Source organism: Rhea americana, unplaced genomic scaffold (assembly GCF_003343005.1).
Source record: "Rhea americana isolate MKP2758 unplaced genomic scaffold, rheAme1 scaffold_92, whole genome shotgun sequence".
Classification (NCBI taxonomy): domain Eukaryota; kingdom Metazoa; phylum Chordata; class Aves; order Rheiformes; family Rheidae; genus Rhea; species Rhea americana.
Window position 1 is genome coordinate 707499 of NW_028187111.1, and position 18709 is coordinate 726207.

The following is an 18709-nucleotide window of genomic DNA, read 5'->3' on the forward strand; positions in this document are numbered from 1 at the left end:
CCACTCATAGTGGAAAAACCACAGAAGCCCTGAACATTTTATTTTAAATCCATTTATTTTAAAATCCATTTCCTTTCCTCATCCTTCTTTCCTTCATTCATTTAGTCTAGGAGTATCAACAACTTTACAAAGCGACACAAGCTGCAGTGTTTTGTTTTTTGCATGAAACAAGAATAAACCTCAAATGACAACATTGAAAAAATATACAATATATATATATAATATCTGGGAAAGGGGGAAGGGTAGTGAGAAACCCCACTCTGAGCTCTATGGCTGGCTCCTCTTCCAATTTTCTATTCTTTCCACACCCCTCCTTCTTCCTCATAGTTTGAAGTGTGCCACTATCAGGTGCAAGTGCTCTAATACGTGTTTTTAGAGAGCCAGATTTTTTGGGGTAGAGGTTGGGGGGAGATCAGTAATGTGGGGAATGTCCACAATGAGAATGACAGAAGAAGGAGGAACATGGATGGCAGAAATGAGAGAGAAGAGTATGTGTACAAGGCAGGGGAAGGAGAAGATTAAAATAAGACACCCCCTCCTTCCAGCCATATGGTGTGGGGATCCATTGGAATRATGTTTTAAAGCTCCTGGTAGTGGTGAGAGCCATCTCTTTTGCCCATGACTTGTCGGTCATCCACATCGTTGCTGTCTGGGGAGTCTGGTGTCTCTGAGTCACTGCTGTCATCATCTTCCATGCCTTCACTAGCTCTGCCCTTGCTGCTTTCTGCTGCCCTCTCCTGGCAGCTCTGGTAGGACTGGGGAGATGAGACATGGAGTGAGACAAAAGACCTGGCAACTCAGGTGCCCCCCAGCCCAACCTACTGTGACTGCTTCTCACCTCCATAGGGTTGACTATGATGGTGAGGGCTGAATCATCCCAGAACATGTCACTGTCTTTACTGCTGGTGCCTGTGTGCCCCCTCATAGCAGCCCCATGGACCTCTTGTCCTGCTTCCCGGCGGTGAAGTGAGTGGATGCGCAGGATGCCAAGGATCACCATGAGTGCTAGGAAGCCCACACACACCACAATGATGATAGTGGCTGCACTGGGGACCACTGTGGAGGGAGAAAAGGACAAGGAGTGGTCAGAATCTGTTACTTAAACTATATTTTCAACCASACTCACACCTAACCCATAGAAACCAGGTTTCTGGGCAAAGCTTGCATTCTTAGCTTAGGCAGGATCATGTCCTGACTCTTCCACTCTCTTGGGCACAGGCAATTCCTGCCTTCTGCTGCTGCATCCTCACTCAATGCTTGCACAGTTTCCCAGGATGTTCAGGTCTTCTAACATCAGGTCTTGCCTGTGGGCTCTGCATGTCTTCACTTACTGAGGTAACCAGAATTTGTCACATAGTAGTCATTTTTATCCTACCTTGGGAGGTAGAAACATGAGGGAGTGATTTCTATTTAAGCAGTAGAGAAGAAAGGAAGTTCAGAGAAGTGTGCTTTGCATACAGGGCAGAGATGAGGGTTTTGATGGTCTTCTAATTTAATGTCACAGTACAAGTGTAGCTTCTCCACAGGAGAAGACTTCAAATTCATTTAAGAGCCTTAGCCCAACCCTTTAGGTTTCTAGGTTGAGCCCTGATTCTCTCCCAAATCATCTTTCCTGGACAACCTGTCTAGGCTCTTCTTGGATTAGTTTTGTGTGGTTCTGTACAGCAAGGGACAACTTTTCCTAGCTGCTTCTCCTGCATTCTGGAAGAGCTGGGGAAGGGAGTGGCAAAGGCAGATCTTTTGTGCTTTCCCAGCACATAGGCGGTCCCTGCAGTTGTTCAGTTTCAGTTGAAGTTTGGACCAGTTTTGAATCAGTTGCTGCAAGAAGCTAGAACCAAAGGGAAAGCATCCATGCTGTCTATAGGAGGAGACCAAAAATGACATAGGGTCCTCTGTAACAGACCTTGAGCTTTCACAGCCTAGGAAGAACCAATTAGGCTGCTTTCATGCTTGTGGCACAGAGCTGTGAGGTCAAACCAAATATCTAATCTCTGGTCTGGGATTCAGTCCTCATTTCGCTCTCTGTTCAGTGGGCAAAAATCTTCCTCTTAGCCTCTTGTCCTCCTGTRTTTTTTTACCTTACTGATTGCCACTTAGTTGTATCTCCTCTTAGAGCAGTGCCAGCCTTGATTCTCTTTCTCTTCACTGCTGTCTGAAATCACATTACCCAGYCCTGCATAGCACATTTGCAAGATGCACAAATGGAATAGCACTAGCTCACAGCTGCTCTTTTTAAACCTTTGCAGACRTAGGTTTCAGACAACTTCTATGCAGATCAGAGAAGCAACACAACAAAGAGGAACAACTGTCACACCAAGCTCTAAAACACAATTTGATCTAGACTGCAGTCCATTTGCTCATGAAGAGCAAGATAGGACAGTATAATTAAAACTCAGTAAGTTGAGAGTAGGGAGCCTGAACAGAACCCTGCACTATAGATTCTACCAGGGTATCAGAAAATGAACATTGTGATCCAATGAAATAAAACCAAAAGACAGAGTTACATACTAGAGTCACTATGGGTGCTTGCCAAACTGTGCCCAGATAGTTCTGGGGGTAAGTGATGGCCTTGGTGCATGAACAGCTGGGAACTCAGAATATGGTTAGGATGAGCAGCTCGGTTCATATTGTGGAGAACATTCACCTGCAGAAAAATCAGAGTAAGGGAGAGTGAGACTTAGCCCTATGTTCCTTGTGATCCCACCAACATTGCTGTGCATTCTTATGCACCATTTCCTCTCCATGCATGCAGAAGCAACTGTATGTACATGTATTAATCTTGTACCTCAACAGCAAATTCATTGCTGGAGTAGCGTCCATTCATCTCAGTGCAGGACAAGTGAAATTTCCTTTCAAAAAGAGCAGCACCGTGGCTGATGTGGTACGAAACCTGGCGTAGTATCTCCTCATATACAGCAATGCTCTCCACCCCTGAGACCAAGAAGAGAGAACTGCTGTAGGATGAGAAAGCTCCTGCTTCTCTTATCTAGCGTCATAGCCCTGTAGAGTCTAAGAGCTATACAGAAATCTAAGGCAATGCTGGGTTCATGGAAGGGAGCAGTTTTGGAACCAGCTGCAAAGGATCTAATGAAATCCTTTTTTGCATTGCTAAAACACATCAAAGGGAAGGAAAGATCTAGAGCAACAGTCCTGTTAAGTTCTGGAGAGGGCACAAGTATTGCACCAGTGCTACTGGCATCTGAGAACATTGCCTCAAGGGCAACGTGAGAAAGTCAGGAGGAGTGATGCAAAGCTGAGTCAGAGCTCAGACACTGTGCCCTAGCACTGTGTGTTGGAGAAGGAACCATCTCTGCAAGGAAATGGTCTGGGACATCAAAAGCCAGTAGTTCAGAAAACACTTACCTCTCAAAATCTTGCAAAGTACAAGAACATCTATTACACTAGGTTAAGCGCTTCTCCCAGCAATGTCTTACAGGCAGTGAAAGAGGCATAAAAAGACAACTGTGGCCAAGGAAAAGACATACCTGTGATGGTGAGGTAGGCAGAGGTGTTAACAAGCTCRAGGCCCCGCTGTTGCAAGGATGCCCCATCTAGCAGCAGATATTCCCTCTCTGGATCCAAGTCATCTCCTACCAGTGAGATCTCACAGCCATCCAAGTTGTGCACAATCTCATCTGACATTCGTGTGTCTGTCACTGAAAGGAAAGAAGACAGGGCCAGAAAGCCAGACAAAACATGAATCAAGGCAGAAGTTACTCATAATGGTCCCACTTACTTAGAGGTGCCCACATAATAGATAATAACTTCTCTTTCTCTGCTCGCACTGATCTTGAGTAAAATCACTGTTAAGTCTAATAATTTGTTGGAGGAGTCCCCCTGTTTCTAATGATATTATTTATGCACATTAAGTCACTGTTTTGGAACAACATACCATTATGGGACTGGTTCATGACAATACATCTTGGCGATAAGGACTCTGTTGGTGATGGCAATGTGCAAATTAGCAACAACTGTATCACACATTCCCAGATACSGAATGCTTTTGAAAGCTTTCCCGTATCTCACAGCTTCTGGTAACCATGTTTGAGATCCTCTCTTACTCAAAACGGCAATCACTTTCAATGACTAGTTGCTTTCAGCAGGGCTAAGACCAATCTGCCCCAATGATATTCATCATTGTATATATCCCCCAGTGATATTCAGAGGCAAAGGCAAAGCTGGCCCCAGAAAAGAGATCTACTAACAACTAACTGRAGCAAACAGAAGACATCCAGAGCATCTTCAGGAAAGGTAACATATCTCTAGCTATTAAACACAAAACTATGAGCAAAGAATCTGATTAGCAGAAGAGAGACAAAAGAGGTGAAATGTCATGTGGAACATAGCATGCAGAGAAGGAATCTGAGTATAATGGAGRGAAATTGAGAGACTACGTATTTTAGGGTGTGAGGAAACAAACTGGAGAATTTATAAGAATATGTAGGGCAGGAGAAGTCTARAGGATAAAGAAATATGGGAAGTAGGAGAGACAGTAGGAGAAGGACACTGAGGAAGTGCAGGAGTGGAGAAGAGAAGARGAATAACATCCAGTGTTAGATTCAGTAAGGGGGAATGTAGGTAAAATGTGAAAGGGATTAGGAAGCAGCAGCCTGGGAAAGAAAGAGGAGGGAGTGTGGCAAGGAACTGAGAGGATGGAAAAAGTACCGGGAGGAGCAGAAAGGGATAAGAACCGATTACCCTACATATTTACAGACAATGCGTTTTTCTTCTATATTTGTAAGCTCTCTCCTGTTTTGGACGTCATGAGGGGCTCTACTTCCTATGCAGAACAGCATCACTTGCATATCTTTCTGCTGTGTCCTATACCTCTCCACTCACCGGTACCATGCCAACTCTCATCCTTCTTGGCCTCCACCTGGTGAGAAACAGAGCAGGTGATCTGGAGGTTGGGGAACAGGGGAACCCCATCAGGTGCTTCAAAGTCTGATGCAGGGTGAGCAAAGCGGGCATTGCCACTCAACAGTATCTGGGGGGCATCAGGCTGTAGCACCACAACATAGCCTTCCACATCAGGGATGGAGACACAGGACTCTTCACTGAAACACCTGAAAGACAGAAGGAGAATGCACTAGTTGGCCCTAGATTCTACCCACACCATTGGCAAAGAGCATCTCCTGCCCATTACTGCCAGTGAAGGGAATATTTTTCCCTGACAGTCTTCAAAAAGCTTCCCTATGGCCTGCTGTGCAAGACAGAGAGATGYGCTGGGAATCACATCACTGTATTTCAGGTGACTTGCTGATATCCACACACCATAGAGAAAAATTAAAACCAGCCCACATGCCTGGAACATCATGAGCAAAAGCAGAAGTTCTGCTACACCTGAATGGATTCCAGGCAAGCATCTGGATATTTTAATGCTTATTTTCTACGAAGACTCTTAACTATGCAGGAGCATCAATCAGAGTTACAGTAAAAGGTGTGGGAGTGCAATTTTAGCCAAGAGAAAGGTAATCTTCCTACTGAGCTTAGCCAGAGGTGCTGCTTTGTCCACTCACTTGACAGTAGTTGTGAGCCTGAGTGGCCGGACTCCAGGGGTAGCAAAGCGCAGTGAATTCAGGTAAGCCACATGCTGGATTGCATGGTTGAAGGTTTCCACATCATCACCCTCCAAGGTGAGCATGGACTGAGAGGGGTTCACATGAACCTACAGGAGGAAGAGAAGAAAATACTCAGGAGTCTTTGGCAAACACCAAGAGCCCAGGTTAAGAGAAATGCAAAGGAGAAAGGCAGGGAGCTGTCTGAGGTGAAGAAGCAGGCAAAGTCCTAGGAAGTAAAGCAGGGAGGAAAGTGGAGGAGACCCATGCAGGCTGGGAAGATGGGCATACCTTCATCCCTTTGCCCAGACTGTCGAAGTCACTGTAATCAAGCCCCTCACGGCAGGCATAGAGGCATTCAATAACCTCCCGGCTTTCCAAGCTGCCAGGCCGCACAGTGAAGCCAGCCAAGTAACCATGAAAGTAGTGGTGTATCGGCAGAGGATCTCCTGAGAGCAACATGGGAGGACAATGGTGTGAGACAGGGAGAGGAAGAGAGAAAAGACAAAAGCAACAGTGAGGGTCATATAAATGTTAAGGGAGAGAGAGAGAGAAACAGAAGGGTACATGGGACAGGGAAGAACAAGGACAACAAAGACAGGGGTTGTTAAAGTTAGGAGATGACAATTCTTGAAATTCCAGACAGGAGGAAGAGTGAGAAAAACAGACTGACAGAAAGACTAGGGCAGTGAATAGTGGGTAATGTACAGAAGTTTCTGCCAAACCACTGAATGCCAGATGGAAACAATTTCTCCTCCCCTTCTCACTCTAGTTTCTGTGAGGGCTTTTAAAAAAATGATATGCTCTATAGACAGTTAGGGATGAGGTGACATCTCCTGATGTCTCTAATAGCTGCTGTGTTCTTCAGAGACCAACTTCAATGACSAGGCATGAGGACTGTTCTATTTCTCCACATGAAAAACATATTCASTCTCTCAAAGCAGGCTGCAGTCCTGCCATTGGCCTTCTCATGCTCCACAGAGATCAAGGCATCTAGGAGSAGTCTGTCAGATAATAAGGGTTTTCCTCCCAAGATAGTGGGAGGTGGCAGGACAGGGCCAGGGCAGGGGAATTGTATGAGAAAGGCACGATGCAAGAAGTGACAGTCATGCATGGTGAAGAGAGAAAGAGAGCTACCTTGTTTCTTTACTCTACCTTGTACAGTATCAGTAGAATTCTCATTTCCTCTGTTTTTCTCTTTGTTTTCCTCCTCTACAAAAGGAGAACATTCAGACAAGCAATTAGGCCTTGAAAGAGGGTAGACTCAGGGCCAAGCAAGCTCTGGTATCATTTATTGCAAAAGAACAGCTCTGGAGTCATATGTTACACAGTGCACCCTTCCACCCTGCAGACAGTACATCCTGGAAGAGAGATGGCATGGTCTCTCTCATGAAAGGGTTGGTGAGACTATAGGATGAGTTACTGATAAAAGAAATAAAGTGTGTTTTTTCCCTCCTTTCACAGTGATACCTTTTCCAGGAATTAAGTGATTTTCATTTATCACTGATCCTAGCCATGTTCTCAACAAAGCCACTTTTGTCACTCTTTGAAACTCAGATGGTTCAAGAAGAGTGTCCCAACCTGATTAATAACCCTGACTAGGCAGAAGCAGGACTATAGGAAAGGTCTGACCAGCTGACAGTATCTGCTGGAGTGATGACAAGCAGCAGACAAATTTCTTTGTTTTTTGTCCGGCTCCATTCTTGTAGGAGAACTGAAAGACCTGGGAAAGGCAGCCTTTCATCTCCACAGCCCTGGTTTTAATCTGTCAGTGGTTTAACTAAGTTCCTAACCTGGTCTTTGTCCACTGTCTCATCTTCTGGGCAGAATGATTTGTGACTTCTCCATGTAGACCTTAAAGGCACAYGAATCCTCAACAACTCAATCAACAGCATAAACAGTACTGCCTGCCCTCTGGTGAGTTTTGGTAAAAAGACCAGAGCTTCAGTGAGGTCATTTCATCTCTCCTTTGCCTGAAAGCTGGTTATCCTCCTGCATGTTCTACTGCTGCTGCCCATGAAAGCTGCCACTGACACTTGTTCCTGAGCTATTGTTACCATGAACCTCCTGGTTTGGCCCATGAGGAGAGAAGGAGCCACACTGGTTTTGATGCCAAGCTGAGACAGCTGCAATATTGTTTGCATCATTTAGTATTAGGCAGTGTTTCTTCCACCTCTTCTGGCTCTCCCTCCACTTCCGTTATGAGAATAGCATAGGTCAAAGAGTGGGCACTCACCAGTCCAGCAGGCTCCAATCATGAGGGAGGGCTCCTGCCTTGGGGGATGAATGAGGCCATTGTCATGGATGAGAGCAGGGTCATAAGAGACGCCATCCACATAAAGCGTGACAGTGGGGAACTCAAGGTTGAGGGCGTAATGGTGCCATTCATCATCACAGACCTATAGCAAACAGTAGAAGGAGGGATCAGCAAGAATAAGAAGGAGAAAAAACAAAAAGAGAAAGTAAACACTTCCTCACCTGCTCCAACTTCCAGAGGAACTTCACAGGCCTTGCACTCTCCAGCAATGGCCAGTATAGGAAAGCAATTCGGCAGCCATGTACAGCCAGAGAGTAATGTGAGTAGCCATCCTCTGCAAGGGGGCAAGTGCAGGGAGTTACATATCACTCTTTGAAGCAGTGTCACTAGCCAGAGCCCAGAAACACATGCCAGCCTACATGGTTGGCACTCAGCACCATGTGTTCACAGTCGGCTTGACTGTTCCCCAAAAATGTAATAGCAGCTGGTAGGCTGGAGAAGGTCTGTTCCTAAGGATAGACCCCTTCCCAGRTCCCATTCCAGAATAAAGAAATTTCCACCTGAAAGGGCAATCCCTTCTAACATGTTAGAAGTGGGCAGAAGTGTCAGCTCCCTAGAAAAAGTGTCTCACCACTTTGCACTGTACTGCAGATCACTGTCTCCTCTTCCCTCCTGCCTTTGCTAGGCATCACAGCATGTTTCATCCATACAGACAGGGTGAAGTGGTCACTCAGACCCTCATGGGCATTCAGCCCATTCACCACAGGCACCTGGGCAGCCTGGCTGCCATTGAACCAGTAGATGAGGCTGCTGTCCTGGCTGTAGTGCACTGAGAGCCGTGCAGTCCAGTTTGCTGTGGGGCTAGGCACAGGCAACAGGTCAATCTCTCCTGAGGCAGCACCTACCAAGGAGAAAATAGTCAGAAATGTCATAACAGGAGACTGAGGAGCCTGGGAACTTGGGCTCAGAAGAAAAGGGTGCTGGAGGGCCCACTGTAACTTCCCAGAGCACAGAGAGAGGAGCTGCTTATGAGTCAYATGTGGAGTGGGATGGTGACTTTCCATTTGTGCTGAAAGTCCCATAGACTCTGCCTAATGAGACAGCGAACAGAAATCTCCAGCTTCCCAGCACGGAGASCATTGGGAGTCCCTTAGTAATACAGACAGTGTCTCATTGTCCTCAGTGCAGCTCATGAGCTAGGTAACCTCATGGCGCTGCTGACCACAGCAGATATGAGGATTGCGTCTCAGCAGCTCTCCTGTGCGAAGTACAGAGGTATTACTGTGCCTCCCTTTAGGGGAAAGGGCAGGGTGCTTTGTCAGAGCTGCGCTTGGCTCAGGAAAGAATCATTCACCACAGAGTTTGCGTAGTGACTTCTCAGAGTAGTTATCCCGGTCACAGCCCTTAGCCACGTGGTTTGTCTGCAGCTCCACCGTGGCCTGGATGTTCCACAGGGGCTCATCGCAGGTCTCCAGGTGAATGCTGGGAAAGAGYGCAAGGCTGCCTGCACCAGGTGTGTACTCAATCCTCTTGTTCCAGCCTGACAAAGGAGAGTGAGAGAAAAAGAGGAGTTATGTTCTGCCAAACACCTACGGTCAGAACATTTGGTTCGCATAAACAATGTCTATGGGCTAGGCCAAAACCAGAGATTTTTGGCCCTTTCTGAATTGAAAAAATCAACCCATTCAACCTTACCTGCCTGGGGTCACTGCAAGGGGGGAATTCTTAGAAGCACAAAGTCAAAATACTYATCTTCTACAGCTAGCCTCTTGGATTTTTAACCTCTATTATCAGGCAAAGCAGACATTTATCTGTTGATTTCATCTTAATTCTATTGACTTAGCTTAACGTGTGAGCACACACCACCTCTGGAAAAGCCAAAGACTCTCAAGATGAATAGACCAAAGAAATCGATCTATACTGAATACAGTCTATGGGCCTTATCAAATGCACAGAAGTTCCCAGTAATACAAGGAATGATCTCCCCATGTTAGAATTGCCTTCTGGTAGTTTTGCAATACAGTGACCTTAGATGAGACTGATGGGTTGGTGCCAGGATTTATGTGTATGTGCACACATATTTATAGATGTATATATAAACATTCCCAATCAGTAGGTCTAAGCAGTTCAGCATAAGCAAAGGGAAGACCAAACTCTATCCAGAGGTTTCATACCCTGCCAGCTGGGCTTGCAGGTGGGTTTCACCTGGATTTCCACTTCAGCATCATCAGAAGCCCGCTTCTTTCCACAGTCGTAGGCTGTTACTGTGAATTTGTAGAGACGTTCTCCACTGTACTGCAGCTTCTCTGTGTTCTCAATGTTCCCTGGTAAGCAAAACAAAGAGGTCAAGGGAGAAGAAAGACARCTTCCTCAAAGATGATCCTTCTAGAAACTGCTCTTACTTTTGATCAACTACAAAAACAACAAAAAGGAGTGCCACTCTGTAACATGCTACAGCATCCCACAAAATGGTGCTGCATTTCTGCACAAGGATAGAATAGAAACAGACGGATAGGAATGCTAGGAGAATCACAGTTCATATAGCAGACATCTGCCAACAAATGGGACAGGCAGAGAGAGAACAAGGCAGAAAGGGAGTGTGACATGGTCATGGTCAGTTCAGATTCTTACCATCGTTGTCAATCAGAAAGGGAATGTTAGGGGTCAGGATCTCATAGTAGCAGATCTGGCTGTACTGTGGCGAGCAGTCTCCATCAATGGCCTCCACACGCAAGATGCGATCATATAGTTTTCCCTCAGTCACTGCCACACGATACAACTTCTCCACAAAGACAGGAGCAAACTCATTCACATCATTTACTCGAACATGCACTGTGGCCCTGATGCAGAGAAACATAAGAATTTATTGGTTGATGAGGAACCAAACACCACCTAAACTTCCCTGCAAATCAGTGCCTCTGAAGTGCACTAGGTCTAGTTCCAGCCATCGAAGGCAAGGACAAGGAAAGGGACCTGGGTTTCAGCACRGTAGTGTTGGTCCATAGGAGTATGGACAAAGGTTTTCAAACCCAGAGAAAGAGTAAAAGGACTGAAAATATAATCCGGACCTCCTGCATATGCAGCAGCATAAGATACTACCCTTAGGCACAACTGTCAAACACTCCTCATTTCTTTTGTATTCGCTCACGTGGCTCACAGAGTCAGCAAACAGGACCATCACATTTCTCTCTGGGTATTATTAACATGTTATGAGATCAAGGCTAGAGAAAAATCCTTTTGGYTACAGCAGGAGCTCCCACAGCATTTTTCATTTCTGCTTCAGTGACAGACTGCATTTTGTAATATGCAGTACGCACCACATGGACTTACTTGTGTGATTTCTTGGTATTGGCCCCRTCAGGTCCCTCTCCACAGTCATAAGCCTGGATGGTGAATGTGTGTTCCTTATGCGCTTCACAATCCACTGGTTCCTTAGCCCGGATCAGCCCCTCACCTGTAGCTTTGTCCAAGATCACAGCTTCAAAGGGCACCCCYGCCCCGTGGATCCGGAAGCCACAGATTTCACCTGGTACCCACAGGGGGAAAGAAGAAGGGGAGAAAGGAAAGGCTTGAGGAGAGCAGTGATTTTCCTTTCCTTGCAACCCTTCTCCCTGTTTTCCTTTCGTTGTGCACCTGCATCCTTGCAGTATGTCCCTTCGCCTCCTGTATTTTCTTCCTTTGTAACTGACAGTTTCCTTTCTCCCTCACTCAGTTTGGTGCAATTTCTGGTTCCCGAGGAGTTCCTTCTACCACCTCTTGCAGCCATTTATGGTATAGATTGCCCTCTACTGGAGACTATTCCCACAGCAAGGAGACAACCAGCATCAGCAAAGACTAGAGGTTACAAGGCTCAAACTAGCTCTATTAAGGTTGTATAGTCACAGCACTGGGGGCGCATCCTGCAATCSTTATTTCTCCTCTCCCTTCCTCCTCATCTCCAGGGAGGCCAAATAGGCCATTTATTGCAGATAGACAGCCAAAGCATGCAAATCCCTGGTGTCTCATCTACCTCCACACAGGATGTGCACAGTCCTTCAAAGAATTACAGATGGGTCACCTAAATCCTAAAGTTCAGCTTTCAGGCATAACCTTTTCTTTCTCAAAGCTGAGARAGAAGGCATGAGAAAGCTCCACGCGCAGCCTAAGCAAGCACCAGGAAAACAAAAAAGTCTCAGAGCAGCATTGTCTGAATTTTCAGAGATCTGTGTTCACTGTGAAATTTGTGTTCACCTGCAAATAAAGTGTGCCCTACCAGCTTTCCTCACCACTCACAGAAACAGGACTGTGCATGTGATCTTTGTAAACAGCAGAACTGTGTCAAAAAGTAGCTGGCTCCATCCTCATTTCTCTCCCACATGGAAACAGCTCACAGGATCCTAAATCAAGGTAGAGCCAAAATTGTCTTTAGACTTCCCTGGRGAGCTCCTCCAGAATAAGGTTTGGAGGTGGTCATTCTTGAATAGACTTAGAATCTGGCACAGGGTTATATTTGACCCTGTCTCCATCTCCTCCTGCCTCCCACCCTACCCAAAGCTGTTACCCACCTACCTGCATAGCGTAGTGGAGCATCTTTGTCCAGTGCAAATAGTGGTGGATTGAGCAGGACTGTGTTATCATTCTCCATGACGATGCCCTGATACTCAGCTTCAATCCAGGGCTTGTGCTTATTTGCTGAGATGGATTTGGGGGAAGGGATGGAGCACAGGAATGTGTTAACCACAGATGACAGATTTAGTAGAGAAAGAGCAGAATATCATCTACCAGCAGGTGACAATCACCCCTTCCCACCCTCTTTTCTGACAATAAAGAAGTCTAAAAATAAGTTGGGAGGAAACAGTTATCTTTCTTTAGTTCTATCCTACCTCGTTCTTGGGAGACCTCATGAGAAATTCTGTGTTCCTTCTGGCCTCCTCATTACTATCTTGTTAGACGTGTGCAGAGGCATTTTGAGGCTCAGGAAGGCTGAAGAGATTTTTAAAAAAATCAAGAGACAGAAGTAGCCTGGTTCTGAGGTCAGATTCCAAATGCTAAATCCTTTAGCTCACTGAAGCCATAGCTAAGGAACCAGGATATATCTTCTCTTGGAGTGTCCCCAGGGGACAACTGTTCTGTGCAGCCATTAACACTCCTGCCTTGAATTCTCAGAGCTAAGGAGAGAGGGCCCAGACCCACTCCCAGTCAGTCTTCCTATACACATAACAATCTATTTTCAGAGTCTCTTGCTCCTTTCTTCCTTACTCCATGATGAGCACCATATTCCCTTGGCCCCTCCTTGCTTATCCTGTTGGCTGGAGCCCAGCCAGGTTTGGCATGGAGGCAGCAACCAGCAGGAGGCTCCAAAAAATGTCACAGGCCCAGAAATAGCAAATTAATCTTTATTACACAGGCTCTGGGAAAGGAAAAGGGAGAAATAAAGGGGAGGGGGGAAGGGAGGGAAGAGAGAAGAAAAATCATTACAAATTAACTCCCCTCCTCCCCCATGCCCACTCCCTGCCAAATGGGCCTCAGAGATTATAGTACATGGCCTAGTTACAACCCTCATTCCCAGATAATCCCCCACTCTCTCACCCCATGGAGACCAAGATTTATTACAACCAGGCAATTCTTTGAGCACAGCATGGCTCAGAGTGGGTGGAGAATAAAATACAGAGCCTTTCCCCTCAAGGGCACTACTTCCAATATGTGAATCCCTTCTCTGCAGCAAAGTACCCTACAGCACCGTACTGAGAATGGGGTTAAGTATTGACTCAAAAGGAACAGCATCCATTACAAACTCAGGCATGATTACTTCTGCAAATCAAGACCAAGAGAGGTTGCTGCAGCAGCATGGTGGGTCAGCGGGCAGGACTATAGGTCAGAACAGGGATGTACCAGCAGGACAGAGCCAGCAGAGCCAGTCTGGCATAACAAGGAAGGCTGGAGGTTTGGATTTCTCTCTCGCCATATTGAACAAGATTATAAAGCATTGCGTAGGAAACCCAGAGAAACATCCATTCTGCTCAGCACGCAGGCAGAATTCTTCCTGTGTGCAAATGCCCACGTTTCCCCCCACTCCTTTACTGCCCCTGCCAGATTCCTCTCTGTGATGGCTCTAGTCTATGCACTATGCCACTGAGGTGGGAATCCATAGCTGCAAATGCCAAAAATGCCCTGTTGCTGAGGTAACAAGCTGGTGGTAGAGGGATAAAACCTTTGCTGCATCCACTTGCAACTTGGGAATCACCAGCCTGGTTTCTTGGGAAGAGAGTTCCTGGGGATTAGAAAAATAGGCTTCTACCACCTTCAGGAAAGCTCTCAGATGACTAACATCATTTGCCACAGACAGACAGATGTTTCATAGACTGCAAACTCACAAAGGAAAGAAAAAAAAAAGAGCATAAGGGGCCTTGCCTTGCAGCTGGGCCCCTCAGCACTAAAGTAATACAAATAAATACCCCTGCCAATATCAGCATACACAGTGCTCTGTGACCTGCTGTCTGCAGCCAGAACTAGCCCTGCCTCTGCTGAAGCCAGAAAGCACCTTAAAATGTCACATTCCTTGATAACCCTCAAGCGCCTTGCATGTTTTCAGAGTCCCCTGCTCTGTCCGATTGTCTCACTGCCTCCCCTAGAACGGCTCTCTTGTGTCTGTGCCTACAGCCACAGAACTGGGAACCTACCTCTTTCTCCATCACTCTGTGTGTTCAGAGAACATCTGCATTCAGAACGTTAGAGTGGTAGCATTAGGGTTTTTTTTTATTGTTTAGTACATAAAATACAGTTTTATGTAAGCAACTTGCATAGTTAACGCATAACCATATAATAATTCCTATAGGCAGATCTCAGATGCGTGAAAGATGGATGTGGGGGGTGGGTTTTGGAAAACTGAAGGGATCTGTGGAGAAGCAACACATTATCTCTCAGCATGCTAAGGAAGGGAGGGAAAGCTAAACCCACAGAGCAAGAACTGAAACAAAAGCAAGACAAGTGGTTGAGGGAAGGGAGACGGAAGAGGGAACACTGGCAGAAAAGATGCAGAAAAGAGTGGAAAGAGACAGATGGAGTGAGTAGCTGAAGAAAGAGAGGGATAGGATGAGAGTGCCTGAAACGGCACAGAAAGCCCGAGGTGCTGGGAGCCAGCGGAGACTGAAATGTGACAGATGCAGGCGACTGACAGCGCGTGCTGCACATCGCGGTCGCGGGAGGCGGATGGATGAGCTGCCGCTGACAGCTGCCCCGCAGCCCCAGCCGCGAAGGGCGGCCGGATGGTCCCACCGGAGCGCAGTGCTGCAACCCCGGCCCCGACCGGGGACTCTGCCCGGCGCCGCCGCTCACCTTTGTTGGAGGAGCCGCCGAGCGGCAGGGCACAGAGGCAGAGGAGGGGGAGCAGGACGGAGGCGCGGGGCCGAGGGCTGCCCATGGCGGCACCGGCCGCGGCGCGCTGAGGGCAGCTGGACAGCGCCGGCCCAGCCCGGCCCACGCCCTGGCTGCGGCGGCGGCGGCGGCGGCGGCGGCGGGCGCGGGGACGGAGCTGCACCTCCGCCGGCAGCCCCACGCCCCGGCCCCGCCCCGCCACTGCAGCATGACGTCACGGGCCCGGCGGTGACAGGCGGGCGCCGGCAGCCAATGCGCGGGGCCCGCCGGCCAGGTGCTGCAGGGGGGCGGGCAGCCGAGCTGCGGGGGCGCGCCGCTGTTTTCGCCCCTCGCTGCAACCCGAGGAGGGGGCGCCTCCCCTAGCGGCGCTCGGGGCTTCGCCCTAGCAAGCTGCTGTGCGCTGCAGTGGGATGCGGAGGGCCGGAGAATGCCGGGTCGGGAGCAGCCAAAGCGTCCAGACCCCGCCGCACACGCTCCTCGAGCCACACAGCGGCAAGGCGGAGCTGCCAGCCTGCCACGGCGCCTCCTCGACGGCTTGGACGGGCTGGGCCGCGGGGAGCAGGGCTCAGAGCACTGCTCCGAGGAAGCTCGCAGCCACTAGCGTCACGGAGCGAGGAGGGGACAGGGCCTTGCTTGCTGCTTGGCAGTCAGGAGTTTGACAAAAACCGCCTCCGAGGAGGCGACCTGCTGCCCTCACGTCCTGCAGAGCTGAGGCGGGGACGGCGAGAGTAGAGRCAGTACAGGCCTTTCCTGCGCCTGCCGGCGCGGGGACTCTTACTGCAGCAAGGAGCCCGGAGCTGGGCTGCCCCGCCGACCTCGCTAAGCGAGAGAGAGAGAGGGACCGCCCGGCTGCGGGAGCTCACCCGCACCCACCCCCATCCCTGTCCCGTCCTTGCCAGGCAGYACTCCCCGCTCTCGTCCTCTCCGTCAGGCCAGGTCCTCTGCCCCGAGATGCCTCCTAACCTCACCGGCTATTACCGCTTCGTCTCTCAAGAGAATATGGACAATTACCTGCGGGCTTTAGGTAATTCCAACCTTCCCCTCCAGCTCCTTCCTCTTTTCCATCTTTCGGTCTCCAGTCGTGGTAGCCCAAAGAATAAGGCAGGAGGAGGAAAAGATTTGGGAACCCTCTGATCCTTTTGTCTGTGACTCTCACTTTTAGCCCCGTGATACCCCCACAATGTGGTGGAGGGAAGGAGGGGTATCATGGCCAGGACTCCCCAGCTAAAGAGGTGGAGGAGCTCTGCAAGGGTGCAGCTAGAGAAGGTGCATAGGTAGCCCACAGACCTTGCACTTCCCATCTCATCCTCCAGATATCAATGTGGTCCTGCGGAAACTGGTTTGCCTCCTGAAGCCCGATAAAGAGATCATCCACACGGGAGATCACATGATCATCCGCACAATCACCTCCCTGAGAGACTATGTGATGGATTTTGACTTGGGAGTCCAGTTTGAGGAAGACCTGGGACCTGTAGATGGACGCAAGTGCCAGGTGAGAAACCCAAGCAGGRTGGTGTGTCAGGGTCCTAGGCTAGATTAGAAATTTAGGGACTTACCCAGTTTTTGATGCATGAACCAGGAGAGAGCCCAGCTTAGAGCTGGTCTTATCTTGGAGGTCCAGGAGTAAGTGATTCTATGAGCAAATATCCCACAGCAGAAGTATGTATACCAGAAGGCTAGAAAACCAGCTCTTTGGGGACACAGAGGATACTACCCTCTGTAGCAAAGCTCTGTAAAGTCAGAAACTCAGCCCACTTACCAGTACTCAGTTGCAGAGCCAAGGGGTCATTCACCCCCCACAAAAAGCATCAGTCCCTAGGAGCCACAAAAAAAAATGTCAGATCAGGGACTGCATTTTAGTATGTGTCTGAGAGGAACGGTGAATGTCAGCCCTGGAAATCAGTACTRCCAGGACCTTCTTTTCCTGGGATTATGTCTTCCCCTCTCCTCCTTTTTCAGACAACTGTCTCCTGGGAAGGTGATCAGCTGGTGTGTGAGCAGCTAGGAGAGAAGAAGAACAGGGGCTGGAGGCACTGGCTGAATGGGGACCAGCTGCATCTGGTGAGGAGGGGTCTGGTGTAGCGTGCTATATCTCAGAGAATGGGGGGATACACCATGTGGATGTGAGGGCTGTAAAGGAGCCTGTGCAGCATCCTTCCAGCTCCTCTCAGGCGCCTGCCCTGGCTCCTCAGAGGCAATGACCACTTCACACAAACATCCGCCTCCATGACCTCAAAGTTAACTCAGCTCCGCAAAGCTGATGTCTCTTCCCTGCCCCGCAGTGTAACCAGTTGGGGCTTTGGGAGGTGAGACAAGCGGAGAGGGCAGGCAGGGCTATGGGCAACGGGCAGTGGCAGCGGCGTAGCCCTGCCTTGGAGCACAGCAGCCGGGAGCCAAGTGAGGGTGGAGGTGGAGAGGAGAGACGGAAAGGATCCAGCCTAAACTCCTCTTTCATCCCCACCTTTCCCCCAGCGCATGACGGCTGAGGATGAGGTTTGTGTTCAGGTCTTTCAGAAAGTGAAGTGACTGCTTCTCTGGTCCCAGCCCCACCGTCAGCAGGAGCAGCCCAAGCTGGATCCTCACTTTCAAGAGCAGACTCCCCACGGATTAAAAAAACAGCAAGATGCAAGTGGGCTGAGACCCCTGTCACAGTGTGTTTTCTTCTACCTCGCGTCTCACTTGGCAGCAGCCCGTGCAGCTCACTAGGCTGCTGTGGGAAGGCAGCCAGGGAAGGCTGTTGCCGCTGGGCAGCAGCAGGCTGTACTGGCCCTGGGCCTCGGGACCCCTCCCCCTGGGCCTCGGGAGCCCTCCCCCCGGACGAGGCAGGAGGGCGTGGTGGAGCTTGGTGGGGCCAGGCCTGTGGGAGAGCAGGGGCGGGGAGACGGGCAGCAAGGGTAGGCCGAGGTGGGGAGGAAGATGCAACTTGAGTTGCACTGAGAATCTCTTCACAATAAGAGCTGGGCAGGAAAGGAGCAGCGCCGGAGCCACACCGCCTGCTTAGGGCAGTAGGTGCCACCACCACGGGGCTTGGCCCAGCACCTCACAGCTCCCTGTGCTGCTTCTACCCTCTCCTCTGAAGTAGCCCCCACACTCCCCAGATGAAACCCTTTCCCTGACATGCAGCTCCTCAGCTCCCTCTGGAAAGCAGAAATTGCTAGCCCAAGTCAGCAAGAATGAGGGGGCAAGAATGAGATTGCCTCTGCTTCCACAGCCACATGTACAAACCACTAACTCTTGCTTTCTGGGGACATACCATGTTTTTCTGAGGATYTTGGCCTCAAGCAGAACAGCTAGAAAGCAGAAATAGTCCCCAGAGTTAAGGATTTTCATTTAATTKTGTGCAATACAAGGACTAAGGCTATAGGAACTAACCCATGTTCACTGCACTCATGAGCATGTCCAGAAGCTGAGGAAGTCTCRGGCTCTCTTCCCAGCACTGGTGAAAGAAACCAAGACTAGTGCCTCTGCTCCCAGTACTCCTGGCTTTTCTTGTGCTGTCTCCCCACATGGCTGTCATAGCTCCCCTGGCTCACAGCTCCTC

At 49.0% G+C, this 18709-nt stretch overlaps 2 protein-coding genes across 3 annotated transcripts; one reads left to right on the forward strand and one right to left on the reverse strand.

Annotated features, from left to right (window-relative positions):
- Positions 1-36: 36 nt before the first annotated feature.
- On the reverse strand, positions 37-15359 carry CLSTN3 (calsyntenin 3). Of its 2 annotated transcripts, none has more exons than XM_085324636.1 (18): positions 15130-15359; positions 12364-12486; positions 11146-11341; positions 10447-10655; positions 9990-10139; positions 9170-9355; positions 8447-8716; positions 8037-8149; positions 7795-7957; positions 6714-6770; positions 5850-6007; positions 5520-5668; positions 4840-5066; positions 3486-3656; positions 2786-2931; positions 2509-2644; positions 839-1056; positions 37-755 (listed from the first exon to the last, which is right to left on the reverse strand). In XM_085324636.1, the coding sequence occupies exons 1-18, from the start codon at positions 15212-15214 to the stop codon at positions 579-581; spliced, it is 2934 nt and encodes a 977-aa protein (XP_085180762.1). In that variant the 5' UTR covers positions 15215-15359; the 3' UTR covers positions 37-578. The 2 variants fall into 2 exon arrangements, with proteins under 2 accessions (XP_085180762.1, XP_085180761.1); XM_085324635.1 differs by having other exon boundaries at positions 6696-6770.
- Positions 15360-16026: 667 nt separating this feature from the next.
- On the forward strand, positions 16027-17808 carry RBP5 (retinol binding protein 5). Its single transcript, XM_085324647.1, has 4 exons — positions 16027-16192; positions 16482-16660; positions 17128-17229; positions 17641-17808. The coding sequence occupies exons 1-4, from the start codon at positions 16120-16122 to the stop codon at positions 17692-17694; spliced, it is 408 nt and encodes a 135-aa protein (XP_085180773.1). The 5' UTR covers positions 16027-16119; the 3' UTR covers positions 17695-17808.
- Positions 17809-18709: the final 901 nt, after the last annotated feature.